We start from the raw sequence: 22,453 nt of genomic DNA on the forward strand, positions 1-22,453 counted from the left end.
AGGTCTGCGCCGCCCATGAGCCAGACACTTGGATAACACAGTACAAGCGGTGTTTGGCAGATGGCCTCCTCCCGCTGGATCCAACAGAAGCTAGGAAGGTAAAGAAAAATTCCAGCAAGTACACGTTGATTGATGGCGATCTGTACAGGTTTGGGTTCACTCACCCACTCCTGGAATGCATACACGGCGAGAAGTGCACGAGAATTATGGCAGAGCTCCACGAAGGCATATGTGGAAGCCACGTCGGGGGTCGAGCTCTGGCCGCGAGGACTCTCCGTGCAGGCTACTATTGACCATCCATGAGAGAAGATTGCAAGAAGTATGCCCAGTGTTGCAAACAATGCCAGCAGCACGCCGATTGGCACAAGGCACCTCCCGAGGAGTTGAAGTCGATCTATAGCCCTTGGCCGTTTCATACTTGGGGAATCGACATCCTGGGACCTTTCCCACTGGCGATCAGGCAGATGAAGTACTTGGTGGTAGCGATTGAGTATTTCACCAAGTGGATTGAAGCAGAACCAGTGGCCCAGATCACCGCACACAAGATCGAAGGTTTTGTATGGAAGAACATCGTGTGCCGGTTTGGAGTGCCTAAGCGCCTGGTATCAGATAATGGGACGCAGTTTGCAAGCCACCTGTTGAAGAAGCTTTGCGAAGGGGTGGGAATTCAACAAGTGTTTGCATCCGTCGAGCACCCTCAAACAAATGGCCAGGTGGAATCAGCTAATCGGGTGTTGTTGAGAGGTTTGAAGAGAAGGCTTGAGAAAGCCAAGGGAAGTTGGGCTGAGGAGGTGCCCCGTATAGTCTGGGCGTACCACACCACCGAGCAGTCAGGAACCCATGAGACCCCGTTTAGCTTGGTCTATGGGTGTGATGCCATGATTCCCGTGGAGATCCAGGAGAGCTCGCCGAGATTCCAGAACTTCGTAGAGGAAGATTCGAATGAAGAGAGAAGGCTGAACCTGGATCTGCTGGATGAGGTCAGGGAAGAGGCGAGGTTGAAAGCTGAAGCTGTGAAGAGAAGGGTCGAACGACGATACAACTCTAAGGTGATGCCAAGGCAGTTTGGAGAGGGCGACCTGGTGATGAGGAAGGCCCACCAGTACGAGATGGAGAATAAATTGTCACCCAAGTGGACTGGACCGTTCAGAATAACCGAGGCGCTCGGGAACGGGGCCTACCGCTTAGAGACGCTGGAAGGAGGGGCGATCCCTCGCACCTGGAACGCCACACACCTGAAGTTGTACTATAGTTAAGAGCTTTGTAAGTAAAGACAAACACAAATGTTATATTACAATGTCGGTTAAAACAGTTTCAAGGGGGCACTCTTTTTTCCCTAAGGAGGGTTTTTAATGAGGCCACCCAATAAAAGAAGAGTTTTCGAAGTATAAGGTGTTTTCAGATTGCATGTGTGCTATTTTCAAAAGTTTTGAAGAAAGACCTTGTCATTTGTACATGATTTAAGGCAAGAAAAGATATATCGCGTGCTTTCTAAAAAGTTTTAAGTCCTCATCGTCTTTCGGCGATTGGAGGCACCAGTTAAGTTTTAAGTCCTCATCGTTTTTCGGCGATTGGAGGCACCAGTTAAGCTTTCAAAGTCCTCATCGTCTTTCGGCGATCGGAGGCACCAGATGGAAGACCTCAACGCTATCGCGCGTCCTGAGGCAAGTAAAAGACCTCCTCGCCGTCAAGCGAGTGCAGGCGAGAAAGAGAAAAAGTCCTCCGTGTTTCTGGGAGCGAGAAGATGTAACTCCTGGGGCAATGTAGAGGCAAGTTAAAAGACCTCCTCGCCGTCGAGCGAGTGCAGGCGAGAAAGAGTAAAAGTCCTCCGTGTTTCTGGGAGCGAGAAGATGTAACTCCTGGGGCAATGTAGAGGCAAGTTAAAAGACGTCCTCGCCGTCGAGCGAGTGCAGGCGAGAGAAAGAGAAAAGTCCTCAGTGCATCCAGGGGGGAGGAGATGTACACCCTGGGCAAGTTGAGGCACCAGATAAAGTCCTTATCGCCGTTGTGCGAGCTAAGGCCAGTTAAAGACCTCCTCGCCGCCGAGCGAGTGCAGGCGAGAGAAAGAAAAGGTACTCAGTGCATCCAGGGGGGAGGAGATGTACACCCTGGGCAAGTTGAGGCACCAGATAAAGTCCTTCTCGCCGTTGAGCGAGTTCAGGCGAGTTAAAAGACCTTCTCGCTCACGTGCGAGCATAGGCAAGATAAAATCCTTCTCGTCTCGAACGAGTTCAGGTATGGCGAAGAGGGTGGAAGAAGCTTGAAAGGTGGCTAAGGTAGGTTCGAAGAGAACGCCTAGTCAGCCAGTCTTTTGCTCTGAAGTTCAGGGGGGCAAAGGAAGATCCCAAAGGGCGCTTCTACCCCAGATAAAGAAACGATTGCCAAAGCATGAGGCTAGGAAAGGCTGATGTTACCAAGAGGTCTTGGCGATCGGGAAGAGTTTAAACGACGGCGAGAAGGTTGAAAGACTTGTTTGATAAAGCAGGTCGAGTGGGACGTTGTTTGAGCCAATGATTGGGCTACAGTTCGCTGCTTGAAGGGTATTCTTGCAATAAGGTTAGTTGCCTTAAGAGTACAAGTTGTTTAAAGTGATTTTTGCTTAAGTTTGAATTGGCTCGAGGCGGTTACGTCAAAAGTCGCGTTTGCAAAATCACTAAGTTAAATCCGACAAAGTTAAACATGCAAAGAAGGTTAAAGCGCTTAAAAGGGGTCAGGGGAGAGAATATCCAAGCCTTGTGATTGAAATAAGTATTTGATAGAAGCACACATACAAGAGTTTTTACAGAATAACACGAGGGAAATCATAAAGTAGCAGATGAGGTGGAGTTGATTAGTCTTCAGCAGGAACGACCTTTCCATCTACTACTTCGTTGTTCAACGACACCATGCTGAGGTCGAGATCGGGGAATAGGCATGCGAATTGTTCCCGAGCGGCTTCGAATCCAGCAGCCAGAATCTGAGCAGAATTTAGCTTAAGTTCTTCAATTTGCCCTTGAAGTTCTTCAACCTGTTTCTTGAGCTCTTTGTTCTGCTGCTCCAGCTCTTCAACCTGTTTTCGGAGTTGTTCGTTGGTCTCTTGAGCATGGAGAAGGTCGTCAGTAACCTTCTTGGATTCCGTTTGAGCTTGGGCCAACTCGGCAGCCATCTTTCCTTTCTCCTTGTTTGCCTCGGCGAGATCAGCCATGGCGTCGTCCCTCGCTTTTTCTACTTGCCCAAGTAGCTTCTCGCGGTCGATCGACTTCTGCTCCAGTTTTTGCACCCTGGCGGCGTCAGCTTGAATGTGAGCCTCCAGGTCGCTCGCCTTGGTGCGCAGAGGCACGATTTTGCTTTCCAACTCGACCTTCTCTTGGGCAAGATCGTGAACTTTGCGGCGAAGGTCAGCAGCTTCCTTGCGCGCCAGCCTGAGCTCGGTATTAAGGGCATCCTCCACTCGGGAGTGATCAAGTTCTGCGAGCGTCAGGCTGAATGACATTTTCTCCACCTCGACCTTCATAGTGTTGTTTTCAGTCTTGAGGTGGTAGAGATCGTCCTGAAGCCTCCTGGTGGAGCTCTCCACAGCCCTCGTTATGATCGATGGGATATCCTCTGCTATGGTTTTGAGTTTGGCAGTCAGAGGTTCCCACATCCTTGTGACTTCAAGGGAAAGGTTTGCTGCTTGGAGAGGCGCCAGGGGGGCTTGTTGAGGGTTCTCGCCGCCACCTTCCTTGGCAATATCTTCAGTGGTTGCTTCCTGGCGTGGCGACGCAATCGGGGATTCGGTAATCAGGATTAGAGAGGTATGAGCCACCTCATCCCCGATTGGAGCATTTTCTGCAGCTGAAGCGTTTGAAGGGGGGCCCCCTCCAGCTGACACGTACGGCGTAGAGGCGCTTGGGGGGTCCTCCAAGAAATTTGGCTCTTGGGCCTCAGCTGCAGGTGGCGCAGTGGCCAGTGGAACTGCTTGGACTGGTGATGAAGGAGCTTGTGGTGTTGGCGATGAGGGAGGAGGAGTAGGCGTTGATGGTGGTGTTGAGGTTGGAAGAGGGGGTGGGGCAGGTGGTGAAGATGGTGCCACCCTTTTCCTCTTCGTAACGAGGCCATCCTCGGTGACCTCGTCGTCCTCTTCTTCCTCCTCTTGGACGACTTGGGGGCTTTCCTTTTGGGTCTCTTCAGGACCAATTTTTTGCGTTGGGCAGGTTCCTTCGGTGGTGATCGCCCATGGACAATGGCGGCCTCCACCACTGAGTTTGGTACTGTTTGAGAACCGCTCGCCAACCCGTGGCTTCAGGCGAGTGTCTTCAATTCGGAAAGCATGTTCCCGGGCAACATGTCGTCTGCATGGAATGAAAATGCGCGAGTTAACTCAAGGGAAACGAATAAGTGCATAAGTGTAATAAAGCAGCAAAGCAGGTAGTATATGCAGGAAAGGTAAAACCAAAGTCTTGCGCATAGCGCACAAGACGCCCAGAAATAGCTAAAACAGAAGCAATGTTAAGACAAGAGTGTAATGTCCTAACCTATTCGGATATCTAGCTGATCTTCGTAGAATTCGAAGCATATCAAGGTGGCAGTGAGGAATGATACATTGGCGTCCGCCACCTTCTTCCAGAAGAGACAAAGGTCTCTGTCCAAAGCTCCCATGCTATCAGGACTTCTGGGCCTCCTGAAGCAGCTCTTGGACTCCTTTTTCCCCTTGTCCACCCAGTACAAGGGGAAACCGTCGAGAAGAGAGGTGTCCTTGTCGTTTGCACGTACTTGGACAAATTTCCCCTTCCAGTCTTTGTACGATTGCTGGAAGATGGTAAAAATGGATCTCCCAGCAATCGCATTCAAGCTCACCCACAGGCGGTCTCCTGGGTGCTTGGCTTCGAACAGGAACAAAAACACGTCCACCGACGCGGGTAACCCCAGGTGGGCGCATGTCACTTGGAAGGCTCGAACAAACGCCCAGTTGTTGGGATGAAGCTGGGCGGCAGCAATGTTGAGCTCAGTCAGAAGTTCCCTCTCGAATCGAGTGAAGGGAAACCTGAGCCTGACCTTCTTGAACAGGGTCGTATAGACAAAGCAGAAGGGCCCGTCGGCGCTTACTTTGTCATCAGCACACACGGGCAGGTCAGCGGGGCAAGGCAGCACCATCATCTTTTCGTCGTGCTCCTTGTGAAACGATTGGTAGACCTCGTCTCCCTTAGTCAGCCGCAAGACTGCTCCCGCGGTGTTCACGGAGGACGTCTCTTTTAGGAGGGTTGGGGTGGCCCAAGGATATAATGTTTTGAAGTCTGGCAGAGGGACGGGGGCTCCTCCAGCATTAGGTGGAGTCGCCTGGGCCAGAGCAGGTTGGGAAGATGCAGGCCTCTCAGCCTGCGAAGAGGAAGCGCCACGAACTTGCGTTGAGTCGTGTGCTTGTGAAGGAGGGTTTCGTGCTGATGGAGGGGGGTTCGGGGTAATCTTGGTGCGAGTCATGATGGCAGCTGCAAAGGAAGAAGAAAGGAAAAATAATCAGGGGGGTTACGAAGGCTGACTCGATCATGGAAGGAAGGTGAAAGACGAACGAATGTGAGTTCGTTGCGACGATCAACAAAGCCCTAAGTTACGCAGAAGGAGAAATGGAAAAACAACCCACAGCGTATGCACCAAGCAGTTACAGGATGATGCGAATCGGTGAAAATGCAAGGAAAACCAGCAGATGAAGGAAAGTAATTACCTTTCGATGATCAGGAAGTCGATGGAGGAAGATGGTGATCTGGAGCGTTGAAGAGCGTTGAGAGTTTTCGCAGAGGGAAGTTAGAGCGTTTGCAAGCAAGAAGAAAGTGATGGAACAGTGGAACGAAATGGGTTTAAGGGTTTTCGAAATGGTTTTAGGAAGCGCAAACGGCAAATGAAGAGAGTCGTTGATGAAGCCACGCGTCGAGCGATGGGTGAGGGGTTTGGTGGAGCGTCAGAGCAGCAGAAGGTACAACCGCTTGGAATTCCGCGTCAAGGCCACGTAGATCGGTGTTAACGAAGGCTCTTTCAGTCTTTTCGCTAAGACAAGTCTTCGCTTAAGACTGGGGGGCTTGTGTACCGCCCTGGTGGTCGGGTGTGATGACGTGGCATCCTGCTACAGTGTAGGCGTGTTGACAAGGCGCCAGGTTGGCAGAAGGGGAGGAAGTCGGGGGGGACGCGTAGTCGCCAGTTGTTAAGCTGGCGTGTTCCGACTTCCAGTTTACCCGAATGGGCGATCGCCAGGTTGAAGATGAAGTCGCCAGATGTAGACCCAGGCGACCAAGCAGTCGGAGATCGCCAGAACAAGCACATCGCCGAAGATGAAGGAGAAGCAAATTATGAAGGCGGCCGGCGAGACCACAGGGAAGGTGTATGAAGGCCCTAACTCGCCAGTTCCAGATCGCACTCCTAAGTTAGCTATGCACTGGGCAGTACCATGCATAAGTAACTTAGCCAAAATGAGAGTAGAAGCAGCGCCAAGTCAGGGAGCCTCCAGATGATGGCACGTGTACAGTTGGATGCGAGCCACGTGTCCAAGTTTGTAACTGTCAGGAGAGAGAAAGCCACCAGGTATATAAGAGTTCTTAACAGATTTTCTGAGGTACGCACGTTCAGTTCATACACTTTACGCTTGCGAGTTAGAGCTGATTGTGAGAGAGGATTTGCACGGTTCTAGTTCTCTTAGTTTTTGGTGACCGTCACTGACTTGAGCGTCGGAGTGCGATCGGCCGCAGCGGCGCCGTATCGTTTCTTTGCAAGTTCTTGAAGTAGATCTCGGAGAGGAACGAAGGTGAGAATCGGCGCGCACGTCGATCCTTTGACGAGGCATTCTCCAGCGCTCCGGTCAACAGGCAGGATCAAGAAACAAAGCACAAAGCTGGAAAACAGAATGTAAACGGTAGAAAATGAAGGAAACACATTAGGAAATGAAACTACCGAATGGAAAATTGAAGAAAGGAAAGAAGACACTTATATGAAGATGCTTGCTGGATTTTGAGGATTGGAAGAAGCCATTCACGCCACTTGGAACCTTGAACCAAGATAAGTGATGGAGTGCCACCACTTGAAGCTCACCATAGCTCACAAGATAAGGCAAAGAAGAGGAAGACTCAAAACTCACAAATTCTCTCCCAAATTGAGTATAGTCTCTCTACTATAAAATTCCAATATCAATTGTGAAGGACCTAAGCCCTCCTTTTATAGGAGTAAGGGCTGGTCATTTACATAGCTTATTCCCTAAGCTACCCAAAAAACTCCTAAGATCACACCCTCCTTACTAAGCTCACTCCCCAAGCTTCTAGAATTTGCTAAACTAAAGCCTAAAGATGCTTTTACAAAATAGGTGTCTCATGTTTCCCTCTAAGCACCTTTCTAAACATTATTCTATATTATTTACAATTTAAAAGAAACTATAAAGAGAGATATTTAATATGAAGCCTATTATTTGAGAGTTTGTAGACTTCTTTATCTTTAGGCTTGATCTTCTCTTTGACTTCTTTTAATTTGTGAGAAGACTAGAAGGAAGAACTTCAAATGTGTAGGTGAAAATCCTCTTCCTTCATTAATAAAATCCTCTCCTAGTGGATATCCATCATACTCCCCGAGTTGGAGAGAATTCGTCCACGAATTCAGTACTCCTGCATAAAACAAAGTCAGTTTGCTATTATATAAGAGAAGACAAGAAGAAATGGGCAAACATGACTTATCACTTTGAAATGGTGGGAGTTCAAAAAAAGATGGTCTATACACAGACCATGTTGGAAAAGATTGTTTAGGAATGATATTATTTGGTAAAATAGGAGATATGAAAAAATCATCCTTAACATTCTTTATCCAATATGGTGTGGAAGTAGGAACCTTAGGTAATGAAAATGACAAAGAAGAAGAAGACCTTGTAAGCGTAGCACGAGTCAACAAAAGTGATTTAGTTGAGAAGGTATTAAGACTCGGTTCATCATGTACTTCAATTTCCTTTTCATTTTCTTTTTGAGTTTCTTTGGGATTGGTCCTATATGCTAGACGATGTGGTAAAGAAACCCTGGGCATTAAGTCTATTTGGTGTTCAATCCCTTTTAGAGGTGGTAAGCCTTTAGAAGGATCTTGAATCACATCTTCATAGTCCTTTACCAAATTGTCCAAACATGTGGGACTATCCTTAGCCGACTCACAGTCAATAGTCCTAGGAATAGCTAAAAAAATAGGCTTTTGAGTAACTATTACCCTTTTAACTTGTTGTGTGGACATGAGAAGGCTTCTCTTGGAACTTTTTATATCATTTTCTTTCTCTCTTTTTTCTCTCATTTTAACTTGGTCCTCATGTACTTCCTTTGGAGAGAGAGACTTAAGAGTGACTTTGTGCCCATGGAAGTGAAAGGAAATTTTGTTGGTAAAGCCATCATGAAAAACTTTTCTATCAAATTGCCACGGCCTACCTAAAAGTATATGAGTAGCTTCCATTGGAACAACATCACACAAGACCTCATCTTTATATTTGCCAATGGAAAATGTAATGAGGACTTGTTTGTTCACTACTATCTCACCCACCTCACTCAACCATTGTAACTTGTAGGGCTTGGCATGAGAGATGGTAGGCAATCCAAGTTTGTCTACCACTCTTGTGCTTGCCACATTCGCACAACTCCCCCCATCCACAATCAAAGAGCATACTCTATCACTAATAAGACACCTTGAATGAAATATATTTTCTCTTTGAGTTTCATCAAAAGGTTTTAACACTTGTCCAAGCATGCGTCTTATTACTAATAGGTCACCCTCATGTGGGCTTTCACTTTCACTCTCACTTGGGGATCTAGAAGGTGAGGAATGTCTAGAAGATTCAGACCCATGCTCACTACTATTTACCCCATCATGCATATACATAGTTCGTTTAGTAGGGCAATTAGAAGCAATATGTCCATAGCTTAAACATTTAAAACACTTCTTACTAGACGATTTTTGTGGTGATTTAGCCCTAGCATTGGAAGTGGAAGGCTTAGACTCTCTAGGTTTGAAAGTAGAGTCCTTAGAAGGGATGTTTGAAAAAGAGTTTTTATTTTTCCAAGAAGAGTGGTAGTAGTTATCTTTAGAAGAATTTTTGAAAGCATTTTTCCTTGCAAGTTGATTTTCAATTTTGCTAGCAAGGTGCACCACATTTTCCAAAGAAGAATATTCTTGTAACTCTACCACGTCTTGAATATCCCTTCGAAGTCCACTCACAAACCTAGCTATCTTAGCCTCCTCACTCTCATCCATATTAACTCGAATTAAAAGCGTGTCTAGTTGTTTAAAGTAATCATCCACACTTAGCGCGCCTTGATGAAACCGTTGGAGTTTCAACATAAGGTCTTTCCTAAAGTGTGGGGGTACGAATCTAGCGCGTAAACATGCTTTCAAATCGTTACAAGAGACCACGGGCGGCCTCTTGTGTAGGTCAATGTCCATGAGGTATTGATGCCACCATTACATGGCATAGTCCAAAAATTCTAAAGAAGCTAACTTAACCCTATGCTCATCCCTAATCCCATTTACATCAAAAATTGGGTCCACCTTAGCCTCCCATCCTAAGTATACATTGGGATCACTTTCACCACTAAAACTAGGAAGTTTTACATTTGGAGAACAAGGGCCAGCCACATGTTGGCGCCTCTCTTCATGGTGATGATGTCTTGGCCTTGGATTATCTTCATAATAACCATGGGAGTGCCTTGAAGAATGCCGACTAGGCGGAGGAGTTCTTCTCTCACGGTTGTGATGCATTTCTTCTCGGTTTAACTCCAAACTTTGGAGCCGTGCTTCCATCTTCCTTATCACCTCAAGATAGTGAGCATTGGATTGCTTGGCATTCTTTAAGTCTTCATAAAGGGCTGCCTTTTGTGGTGAACACGGTTTGGAGGACTCTCCACTAGAGAAATGAGCCATGAGCAGAAAATACACAAAAACAGAAAACAAAACAGTGAAAGAAACTTGTTAAACAATTAAAAACAGTGAGATATAGGTTGCTGGAAAATGCCCAAGAAAGCACTCAAACCACTCCAAGAAAATATTCTGTCCTCAACCAAGCCTTGCTTGTGAAATGGAGTAGCTTCAAGTGAAATATGTCACAGCAAACCAACTTACTTAAGAACAAGTCTCCACACAACTTTAAGAAGAACAAAAAGACAAGCAAGAAAAAGGTGTAAACAATAAAAGCTAAACCAAAAACAGAGAGTAATGTATGACAAACTAGAAAGAATATGAATGAAAGACAATCAAGAAAAATAAGGAACTCAATGAATAAAGAAGGCACACAAAAAGAGTCCTAAAGAAAAGTGCTAGAGTAGATTAAAGAAAACAGAAAACAGCTACTGGAAATTTATTTATTTTTATTTTTTAAAGCAAACTGTGCTATGTTTACAGATTTAACTGTACCGATTGAAAGCGAACTGGAATGTGAAAAATTAACCACAGAAACTTCAATGTCTTAACTCAAAAATGGCGCTGGAATGAGGTAAAAACAGTAAGCCAATTGAGAGAAATATTTTTTTCAAAATTGCTGCCCAATTACCGTATTCTTTTCGGCAGTATTGTACACTTTTCGTATTTTATTTATCATTTTTTGTGTACTTGGAATTTTTGAGTGATTCTTTTTTCTATGCTTTTGTAACACTTTGAAGTATGTAAATCCAAATTTTTACAAATTTCTTATGAGCCAATTAATTGCAGTAAATTGAAAACAGTAGCACGTTTGTAAGAAAACAGAGGAGCCTATTTAGGAATGAAAAACAGTATGATGAACTAGCAAAGACATAATGGAAATTGTGTAAAGGACTTAGATTAGCGCCCATATTCGCACCTAAGGCGAATAAGGCCTAACCGATTTCCTGCACTCGCGCCTGGGGCGAGGAGGATTTTAACTTGAAAACTTTCGCACACTTGATATACTGATAATCTTTTCATTGGGTGGCCTTATTAAAAACCCTCCTTAGGGAAAAGAGTGCCCCCTTATCTGTTCAACTGTTTTCAGTATATACACTGGGTGTGTCTTTAGCGCGAGAACGCAACTACTTTACAACTGAAATAAAATTTCAAGTGGGTGGCGTTCCACGTCCTGGGGATTGCTCCTCCTTCCAGAGTCTCCAACCGATAAGCTCCATTCTCCAATGCCTCAACCACCCTGTATGGGCCTGTCCACTTTGGAGACAGCTTGTTTTCCATCTCATTCTGATGCGCCTTTCTCATCACCAGATCACCTTCCTGGAAGCGCCTGAGCCTCACCTTGGAGTTGTGCCTCCGTTCTACTCTTCTCTTGACGGCTTCAGCACTTACTCTAGCTTCTTCTCGCACTTCGTCTAGTAGGTCGAGATTCACCTTTCGCTCTTCATTGGATTCTTCGGCAATGAAATTCAAAAACCTAGGGGAGCTCTCCTGTATCTCCACGGGGATCATGGCATCCGTCCCGTGGACAAGGCTAAAGGGTGTCTCATGGGTGCTGGACTGTGGAGTGGTATGGTAGGACCATACGATTCTGGGGACTTCCTCTGCCCATTTTCCTTTTGCTTTCTCTAGTCTTCGTTTTAGCCCCCTGAGCAGTACTCGGTTGGCTGACTCCACCTGCCCATTGGTTTGTGGGTGTTCCACCGAGGCGAAAACCTGTTGTATCTTTAACTCCTTGCACATCTTCCTTAGTTGATGACTTGTGAACTGGGTGCCATTATCGGAGACTAGCCTCTTGGGTACTCCGAAACGACAGACGATGTTCTTCCAGACAAAGTGCTCGACTTTCTGTGCGGTGATGTGCGCGACTGGTTCTGCCTCCACCCACTTGGTGAAATACTCGATGGCCACGATGAGGAACTTCATCTGCCTTATCGCCAGGGGAAAAGGTCCCAGGATGTCGATTCCCCATGTGTGAAACGGCCATGGGCTATGGATGGACTTCAACTCCTCGGGGGGTGTCTTATGCCAATCTGCGTGAAGTTGACACTATTTGCAACGTTGAGCATGCCTCACGCAGTCTTCCTTCAGCGTTGGCCAGTAGTACCCTGCGCGAAGGATCCTACTTGCCAAAGCGCGACCGCCCACATGACTTCCGCACACCCCCTCGTGTAGCTCTGACATAAGCCTAGTGCATTGCTCTCCATACACGCAGATCTGCACAGGATGAGAAAACCCAAATCTAAACAGGTTTCCATCAATCAAAGTAAACTTACTCGAGCTCCGCTTTATTCTTTTTGCCTCTGCCGGGTCCAGTGGGAGTACACCATCTTCTAAATACAACTGGTACGGTGTTATCCACGCGTCGGGCTCCCTCACAGCGCAGACTTCCATCACCTCATCGGTCTTTGCCGGTTGCGCTTTAACCCTTGGCGCTTTCAACGTCTCTTGGGTTAGTGAACGATGACCGATCGCCAGACGCTCCATCGACTTGTACACTTGAAGTACCTGGTTGTCTGACATGAACGCTCGCGGTACCTTCAAGGTCTCCTGAATGACGGTCCTCTGCTTTCCCCCCTTGCCTGAGCTGGCCAGCTTGGCAAGCAGGTCTGCTCTGGCATTTTGCTCTCTCGACACATGAACCAGTTCAAACTCGGTGAAGGACGTCTTCAGGAGTTGTACATACTCTAGGTAAGCTGCCATCTGGGGATCTTTCGCCTGGAACTCCCCCGTAACTTGCCCGGTGACTAGCAAAGAGTCACTCTTAGCAACCAGACTTCTCGCTCCCATTTCTATGGCTAGCAACATTCTTGCGATCAGGGCTTCATACTCCGCCTGATTGTTGCTAGCCTTGAAGGCAAAACGGAGGGACTGCTCGATCAGCACTCCGTTCGGGCCTTCCAAAATGACCCCAGCGCCGCTTCCTTGTTGATTAGAAGAGCCATCCACCGATAATACCCATCGGAAGTCTAATCCTTCCGAAGGTGTCGCGACCGACGACAGCTCGACCACAAAGTCGGCGAACACCTGCCCCTTTATCGGTCCTCGGGGCTCATACTGAATGTCGAACTCAGACAATTCCACCGCCCACTTGACCATCCTTCCCGCTACATCTGGTTTCTTTAGCACCTTTTGAATGGGCAAATCTGTCACTACCACTACTGTGAAGCTGTGGAAATAATGTATGAGTCTTCTTGCTGAAAATAATGTCTGAGTCTTCTTGCTGAAAATACCACCGTCAGGGCAGCCTTCTCGAGGGCTTGGTACCTTGTTTCAGGGCCTTGCAGTACCTTATTCACAAAGTACACAGGCCTCTGGACCTGATCTTGCTCTTGCACCAGGACTGAACTGATTGCTCTCTCCGTCACAACAAAGTATAGACGAAGAGGGGTGCCCACCTGTGGTTTACACAAGACCGGTGGGCTTGCCAGGTACTCCTTCAACTTGATGAAGGCCTCCTCGCACTCCTATGTCCAAAGGAATCTGCTGTTGCGCTTAAGACACTGGAAATACGGATGACCTTTCTCCCCTCCAGCGGACATGAACCGGGATAATGCTGCCAGCCGCTCGGTGAGTTGTTGCACCTCCTTCACCGTCGTTGGACTCCTCATAGCCACGATTGCTGCGCATTTCTCTGGATTAGCTTCGATTCCCCGCTCTGTCAGGAGGAAACCCAAGAACTTCCCTGCCTCCACGCCGAAAATGCATTTCTCAGGGTTGAGCTTCAACCTGTACCTGAGGATGGTGGTGAATAGTTCCTCCAGATCGGTCACATGATGCTCCTTCTCTCGGGATGTGACCACCATGTCATCTACATATGCATGCACGTTTCTTCTGAGCATGGGCGAGAGCACCCTGTCCATTAGTCGCTGATAGGTAGCCCCCGCATTATTCAGCCCAAACGGCATTACCTTGTAGTAGTAGCAAGACCGTTCAGTCATGAATGCTGTCTTGCATTCATCCCTGGGGTGCATTCTGATTTGGTTGTATCCCGAGAATGCATCCAAGAAACTGAGTAGCTTCCCCCCTGACGCGCTATCCACCAGTGCGTCTATACTGGGTAGAGGGTAGGAATCTTTGGGGAATGCCTTGTTGAGGTCAGTGAAGTCCACACACATCCTCCATTTGTCGTTTGGCTTCTGAACCAGTACCACGCTAGCTAGCCACTCTGGGTACTGGATCTCCCTTATGTGCCCTGCGGCAAGGAGCTTCTGCGCTTCGTCATGGATCACTTTCCTCTTCTCTTCGTTGAATTTCCTTCGCCTCTGTCGCACAGGTCGGACTTTAGGATCCATCGACAGGCGATGGCAAAGGAAGTCAGGGTCGATTCCTGGCATGTCAGATGCTGACCATGCGAACGCACCCATGTGCCTCTCAATCACCTCGGCGATCAACCCTCGTTCTTCTTCGCCGAGCGATCCTCCCAACTTGAACTTTCTCCCCCTTATATCTACTTCTACCCACCCCTCAGCTGGGTGGGGTCTTCTCTCGCTGGCGATGACCGCCCTCGCGAGGAGTGATCATGCCCTCCTCTTCTGCTTCCACATGAGCTACCCGGGAACCCCCCAGTGTAGCAGCCTCCGTCTCCGGATCGCCACGCGTTCCCCTAACCACCGATCGTTCTTCGAGCACACCTGGTGGAGGTGTTGTGGTGACATGGCATACGCTCCTTTTCTGCCTGAGGCTGTTCACATAACAGCGTCTAGCCTCAGCCTGATCTGACTTGATGGTTATTATGGTCCCCTCCATCGGCGGCAGCTTCAGCTTCATGTGCCTCGTCGATGGCACTGCACCCAACCTATTGAGTGTTGGCCTTCCCAGCAAGATGTTGTACGCAGAAGGGGCGTTCACCACCAAGTACCTTATCTTTTCGGTGCGAGCTGTTGTTCCATCGGTGAATGTTATCCTCAGCTCAATGTACCCCTGCACCTCTACCTGATCCCCTGCAAACCCGTAAAGGCATCCAGTATATGGCCTTAGCTGATCGGGGGACAACTCCAACTTGTTGAACGTCGGCCAGAACATGACTTCTGCCGAGCTCCCTTGGTCTACGAGCACTCTGTGCACTCGCCTTCCTGCTGTGATGAGGGAGATGACCACAGGATCGTTGTCGTACGGTACGACGTCCCGTAGATCAGCTTTCCTGAAAGTGATATCTACCTCGGGGAAATGGCCCTCGTCCACCGAGTCCACGGCCATTACCGATCGAGCATACCTTCTTCTTTGCGATGCGGTGCATCCCCCACCGGAGAAGCCCCCGGCAATCGTCTGCACCTCCCCGTGCACAGGGATTTCATGCTGCTGCTCTTCTGCCTGGGACCCCGACGCGCGATCACCCTGCGCCTCCCGCAGGTAATCTGCTAGGAACCCAGACTTCACCAACTCCGCCAGCTAGTGCCCCAACGCCAAACAGGAGTGGAGTGTGTGACCAAAGGCTTGGTGAAACTCACACCACTCGTTCTTTTTCCTCCCTAGTACCTTGTCTGTCTTCTCCGGTACTCGGAGCCTCGCGGCTATGGCAGGAAGGGCGATTAGATCCGCCAACCCTACCATGAAATCGTATCTTAGGGGTGCATTGTTCTCCCTTGCACGCCCCCTGCCGTGGTCCTTCCTGGGTGCATAAGGACGAGGTTTCCCCTGCACCTTCTTTCCCTCCTTTGCCTCATGCACCCTCGTGTGCTGCTGTTGTTTCCCCTGTCCACCACGCGGCTTCAGCGGTGCCGAACTTCCTCTTTTCTCAGAAACCTCTGTCTCTGCCACTATGTGCGCCACTGCGCGTCGCCGTATCTCCGCAAAGGTGCTGGGATGGCTCCTGATGAGGGATTCACTGAAAGGACCAGGTAGCACTCCCTTCTTAAACACATGCACCAGCATATCCTCGTCCTTGCTGGGCAATCTAACCACTTGCACTCCAAAGCGGTTGAGGTAGTCTTTCAGCGACTCACCTTGATACTGGCGTACGTCGAACAGATCGTACGACACCACTGAAGGTGCTCTGTTAACAATGTACCGCTCAGTGAAGAGCTTCGAAAACTGATGGAAGAACGTGATATGACCCTCTGGCAGACTCACGAATCATTCCATGGCGATTCCTCTCAGAGTGCTCATGAACATCTTGCAATACACGGCATCTGAGCCTCCAGACAGCATCATCTGAGTGTGGAACGCCGTCAGATGCGCTTCTGGGTCTTCTACCCCTGTGAACGACGCCTTTACTCCCACTAGGTTGGGAGGTACCATGGTCTGCATGATTTCAGGGGAGAACGGCATAGGGAACGCTCTCGGAGGCGATGGTGGCATCGACATCCCTTCTCCAACTGCGCGTTCCTTCTACGTCTGTAACGTCCTTCTCAGCTCCTCATTAACGCGATTCAGCTCATCATTTCTACTCTGCGATGCAGCCAACTCCGCCTGCATCTTCTCTTGTTCAACTCTCGACGCTGCAACATTGTCCTGCAGCGCACGCATCATCTCCAGGACCTGCGCCATTGTCACAGCTCCTTCCTCAACAGATGGCTCAGGTGATGTTTGTCTTGTTCTCCTCATTTTCTCAGCAAAAACTCAGCAAAGACTTTGAGGGAGTCACCAATCACTGACTGGCTTACTAACTCCCTCAGGCCACTCTCGCGCACGATTATACCGGCTAGGAGCTCTTCTTTCTCTGAGGTATGATCATGCGAGGTCCATGCGTAACGCTCTCGCTGGGAATCTCAGTCCCAGTTTAACTGCGTGTAACACGAGACCCCGATGATCATGCACCCGATGACTGATCGGTGTTCTATTGCTTCTCGCGTTCTCCCCCGGGTGTTTATCTTGGAACTGATCTGTCGGTGACCACTCGGTTACTGACCACCGATCACCATACCGGGTGATCTCCTCCCTGATTTCTCAGCCACCTGATCCACGTGTCACCCTGCGAGTGGTCCACGTGGTTATCTGCTGCTGACGTCATCGACTACCGATGACCGACCGAATCAAGTACCAAAACAACTGATTGATTCGAGGAAACAACCGATTGTTTGTTTTGGAACCATAACATAAAAAATGTTTTCTGTTTGACTGAGCTTTAAATGTTTTAACTGCTTACGCTCCAGTCATTAAATGATTTGACCAATCTTTTAATGCAATTTAAGAGTTTCTTAAGATTTGATAACAAACTACACCTTTGAATAAATTCAGAAAAACAGATTTGAGTATTAAGAATCTTTGACAAAGTTTTTCAAAGTGCTGAGATTGCTAAGAGTTTGTGGTTGATCAAAGTGTTGGAGTAGGATTCTACTTGTATTGATTTCAGATAATCATCTATAACAAGTGTAATCTTTGTACTCTGTTGAGCAATTCATTTTCTGTGTTTGCTGAGATTGGCTGTGTGTTCTTGAGGTGTTCAAGATCAGCAATCTTAGTGTTGGCCAAGGAGAGTGTGTTTCTTGAGGTGTTCAAGGTCATTCTCTTGGTTGTGGTGTAAGTGATCAAGTGGTGGTTGCTTAGTGGATTTTTCCTCATGGTTTCTGAGAAGACTGGATGTAGCTCTGGTTTGGAGTGAACCAGTATAAACAATTGTGTACAATCTCTCTATCTCTATCTCTTTAAATTCAGTTTATTTGTTGTTTGCTGGTATAAACAACCGATTGTTTCTACGAAACAACCGATTGTTTTTCTGGTACTACAGCTTTTGCTTGCTGTTTTGGCTAACTGAATTGTTGAATCAATTGGTTTCTAAGATAAATTCATTTTAGTTTTGAAAAGTTTGCGAAAACCCTTTTTAAACAATTCACCCCCTCTAGTTTAAAGCCATCTTTTCTAACAATTATGACGGTTCAACATTGAAAAGATATAGTAAATACTTACTACGTTAGTTCTAATTTTAGCCGTCATAATAAACTTCATGATTATTACAAAAATGTCACTACACCACCTTTTGTGACCGGTATTGATGGAGATCAAATAGGGGAGACTTTTATTAATAAAGGAAGAGGTCATTCACCCACACATTTGAAGTTCTTCCTTCTAGTCTTCTCAAAATTAAAAGAAGACATAAAATAAAGAGAGGATCAAGCCTAAAGCCAAAGAAGTCTACAAGCTTTCAAGAATGGGCCTCAATTAAATATCTCTCTTTATAGTTTCTTTTGTATAAAATTGTAAATAATATAGAATAGTGTTTAGGAAGGTGCTTATAGGGAAACCTTAAGATACCTCTTTTGTAAAGCATCTTTAGGCATTAGTTTAGAATTTTCTAGAAGTTGACTCTTCATTTGTTCACTATAGGCGCTAGAGTAGGTAATAGGGAAGGGACCTTTGGTTAGCTTCTTGTGTAAGCTTTGTGTACTCTTGGACCGGTCCTTCTCCTATATAAGGAGGGCCTGGGTTCTTCTAAAAACAGAATTGATTTTTGAAGTAACGAAACTCTCCCAAATTGGTGATTGAATGAGTGAGATTTGACTTTTCCTCTTCCTAGTCTCATCTTGAGTGCCTTGGTTCCCTCAAGTGGCGGCAATCCACACTTATCTTGTAGCAATCACACTTCAAGTGGCGTGTTCATCAACCAAGAACTCCAACCACATAAGTCTTCTCTCTTTTCCATCTAGTTCTTCCATTTCCATGTCCATATGAACTCTTAAAAACATGTCTTAGGTCTTTTCTTGCATTTCTATTCGGTGCTTTAGCTTTATTTGTTGTTTTGTTCGGTTCATCTTCTTCTTTGCTGAATATAATCGGTTCATCTTCCTTTTCTCTTACTTTTGTTCGGTTCAATTCATTTTTAAGGCAATTTAATCGATTCATTTGAGTTCTTATGCCTTTTAATCGGTTCAATTGACAAGAAATGGATTTCTATATGAGTTTTGGTGTGGTGGCTCAAGTTTTGGTGATTTCTTGAATGAAAGAACATTGATCCAATTCTGGAAAAGTGCCTATTCCTTTTCCAACTCAAGTTGATTCCATAAAATGTCAAAGAATCATATAAATCTTGCAATTGGAATCATATCAGGTATACTGCACCCGTCATAATAACTTGTCATTGTTTCTTCTTTTTCCACTAGTGACCTATTACGAAGAATCCAAGGAATGTTAGCTCTAGCATTAAATGCAACACAAACCTAGACAGAATCACATTCAAGACATAAACTAGTAAGACCCATCTTTGACGGTGAGCGATGAATTAAGTGCTCGAGTCTGACTGGGGAACTTTGACGGTTTGAATCGCTTGCAAAATTCTTGTGCGTGTTTCTTATTTCTGTGTTCATTTTATGTTCTTTTCTTGGAGAGATATGGAAAACAGAAGATGAATTTGAATCCAAGGTTTGTGCAAAACCTTTTTGAATTGTTTCATTGTTGTTTCACTGAAAATTCCATTACCAGTACGAGCTGAAATTGAAGTTTACGTTCATTCCTTGTGGTGGTTATGTTCGAAAATTAGAGAGTTTCGCCTTCGTTTGTGTGGATTGATAATGTGACTGTGGGAGAATTGTTCTAATGTGCATTTGATTGATTCGGTGATTCAAACCAACGCATAAGAGTGAAGTTTGTGGTGGTGCAATAGAGAATTAGCGAATTAGTGAAAAATCTAGTGTGGAATGTTGGTGTTGTGATTGAACGAGAAACTCATTATGTTTGGACAATTGTTGTTGTAAGGTGTGGGCACCAACTGTATGATAAAAGTATCGAATGAGTTGTTTGTGAAGTGCTGATCCAAGAATTGGTGATTAGAATTGGTATTTGAAAATTGTGAGATTTAATTCAACACTTAGTTTCTAGAGTGAGATTAGGCCAACACTACTAGAAGGAGTCCAAAAATTTGTCTAGCAAGAAAACAACTTTAGAGATAACTTTGAATAAGTAAAAGTGTCTCAATTGGATAACATTTCACTACTCAAATCAAAGTTAAAAATCATGTACAAGAGACTCCTAGTTATAGGAGAAAATCTCTAAAAACCTCTAAAATGAGAGTGTGACAAGTGTCACCACCTTATTCGTGCAAATCCTCTCTATTGAGAAGAAGACATGTGGAGCCTCATGCCTTCCCTGCCTTATTTCTATTTGCACCCCTCTTTTACTATTTTACACTTTACTTTCTTTTCTATTTACATCCTTCTCCACTTTGGTCCAAAATACAAGTTCCAAAACCTCCTAACTGCTCTACAATTTTTACAAGGCTAAGAAGAAGAAAAAGACTTGATAATATCTTCAATAACTCTCGATCTTCGTCTATCCTCTTAGCTGAAAATTTTGAGATCGGATAGTTTTCATCAACAAGTTTCCAAATCATGTCTACAAACTCAAGAAAGCCTTGTATGGACTAAACAAAGAACCTAGGCAATGGTATGAAATGCTAAGCAACTTTTTATCATCTCCAGGATATGAAAGAGGCCAAACAAACAAGACACTTTTCATTAAGAAAAATAAGAATGATATTATTTTGGTACTTGTCTATGTAGATTATATCATCTTTGGTTCAACAAATGAAGCCTTGTGTGAAACATTTGTGAATGGCATGAAAAGTGAGTTTGAAATGTCCATGATGGGTGAGCTTAACTATTTCTTAGGACTTCAAATGAAACAACTAAAGGATGACATCTTTAGCTGTCAAACAATGTACTGTAAGGATTTGCTAAGAAAATTTAAAATGGAAAAATGCAAAGCAGTAAGCACTCTAATGTCAACCAATTGCATCTAGATAAAGCTATGTTTGGAAAGCCAGTGGATCAAACCACTGCAAGAAGACCAGGCATAATGTTTGTTATATGCATGTGTACAAGGTTTCAATTTGCTCCAAAGGAGTCACATTTTAATGCTGCCAAGAGAATTCTGAAGTACTTGCATGGAATGAAAGAAGTTACTTTGTGGTACCCTTGTCATGTTTCTTTAAATTTAATTGGATATTCAGACTCTGATTTTGCAGGATGAAAGATAGACAGAAAAAGTACAAGTGGAACTTATCATGTATGTACTGACCAGGTCATCAGGCGTGATAACGTGTCTTGCACGTGCTCGGGTGGGGCGTGCTCAATGGAACGCGTAGGCTAGAAAAGATGAATGGTTCAGAAGTGGGCATAGTCGCCGATCGCTGAATTGGCGTTCTCCAATCTCTAGTGTGCGTAACTGGCAGTCACCAGCGTTACGTCGCAGTCGCCGTATGAGAGTGCTAGGAGAACGGATGATCAGAGATCACCCGGGAATGCCAGGATATCGGGTGGTTTACACGCCGCCGCAAGGAGCACATCGTCGGATCTCCCAGCAAACTTAGTTAAAGCTGTTGAAGGCTCAGAAGGGTAATTTCAAGCGTGTAAGCTCAGCACATGTGATGTTTTGGCCAACTTTTGAGAAGTTACAACTGTCCCCTGATCAACTAAGACTATATGGGGGTTGCTTGTACGGTTTTTGCGGTGACCAAGTGGAGGTGAGGGGGTATATCGAGCTGAGGACGACTTTCACTGACGATTTGGCCTTACGAACGGAGAAGATCAGGTATCTTGTTGTAAACGCCCCGTCAGCGTACAACATACTGCTGGGAAGGCCAACGCTCAACAGAACAGGAGCTGTGCCTTCGACGAGGCACATGAAGGTCAAGTTGCCGTCTATGGGGGTATGATCATCACTATTTGCTCCGACCAGAAGGAGGCGAAGAAGTGTTACGAAAACAGCCTCAAGAACAAGAGGTCTGTGTGCCACGTAACCACAACGCCTCCCCCTGGCGTGGAGCCGGAGCGCGAACCCCGGCGAGTTTCGGATGCGGCGTTAGAGGTGGTCGCCGAGGGAGATGTGCCGATGGGGAATGTAAAGGCGAGGTTGGAGAGAAACTGCTCGGAGACCGCCAGAGAAACCGGTATCGCGAGGGCGCTAAGTAGAGAAATGGTTCGAGAAGGAGATCAGCGGTAAGGTGTTTAAGTTAGGAAGAACCCTGGATAGCAAGACGCAAGACCAGATCGCCGAGGTAATAAGTAGAACTTGGATGCGTTTGCGTGGGCTGCTTCAGATATGCCGGGGATCGACCCCGATTTCTTGTGCCATCATTTGGCAATGGACCCCCAAGTCAGGCCCATCCGCCAAAGAAGAAGAAAATTCAATGAGGAGAAGAGATAGGCGATCATAGAAGAGACGCAGAAACTACTTGCAGCGGGCCACATCAGGGAAATCCAATATCCAGAATGGCTCGCTAACGTTGTCCTGGTCAAGAAGAGCAGTGGAAAATGGCGGATGTGCGTTGACTTTACAGACCTGAACAAGGCCTGCCCGAAGGACTCTTACCCTTTGCCAAGCATAAACGCCCTAGTAGATAGTGCATCAGGGTGCAAGCTGCTCAGTTTTCTGGATGCCTTCTCGGGGTACAACCAAATCAAAATGCACCCCATGGACGAAGAGAAGACCGCCTTCATGACGGAAAGGTCATGTTATTGCTACAAGGTAATGCCCTTCGGGTTGAAGAATGCAAGGGCCACATACCAAAGGCCGATGGACAAGGTGCTCGCGCCCTTGCTCGGAAGGAATGTGCAGGCATACGTCGACGACATGGTCGTGACGTCCCTGGAGAAAGACAAGCACGTCACAGACTTGGAAGAGTTGTTCATCACAATAGCTAGGTACA

At 46.4% G+C, this 22,453-nt stretch overlaps 2 protein-coding genes across 2 annotated transcripts; both read right to left on the minus strand.

The window, feature by feature from the left end:
* Positions 1 to 11,922: 11,922 nt before the first annotated feature.
* On the minus strand, positions 11,923 to 13,991 carry LOC137839282 (uncharacterized). Its single transcript, XM_068648405.1, has 2 exons — positions 13,609 to 13,991; positions 11,923 to 13,042 (listed from the first exon to the last, which is right to left on the minus strand). The coding sequence occupies exons 1-2, from the start codon at positions 13,989 to 13,991 to the stop codon at positions 11,923 to 11,925; spliced, it is 1,503 nt and encodes a 500-aa protein (XP_068504506.1).
* Positions 13,992 to 14,340: 349 nt separating this feature from the next.
* Positions 14,341 to 16,113, minus strand: LOC137839289 (uncharacterized). Its single transcript, XM_068648412.1, has 3 exons — positions 15,986 to 16,113; positions 15,352 to 15,868; positions 14,341 to 15,264 (listed from the first exon to the last, which is right to left on the minus strand). The coding sequence occupies exons 1-3, from the start codon at positions 16,111 to 16,113 to the stop codon at positions 14,341 to 14,343; spliced, it is 1,569 nt and encodes a 522-aa protein (XP_068504513.1).
* Between the last annotated feature and the right edge of the window lie 6,340 nt (positions 16,114 to 22,453).

This window comes from Phaseolus vulgaris, chromosome 11, assembly GCF_000499845.2.
Source record: "Phaseolus vulgaris cultivar G19833 chromosome 11, P. vulgaris v2.0, whole genome shotgun sequence".
Lineage (NCBI taxonomy): Eukaryota > Viridiplantae > Streptophyta > Magnoliopsida > Fabales > Fabaceae > Phaseolus > Phaseolus vulgaris.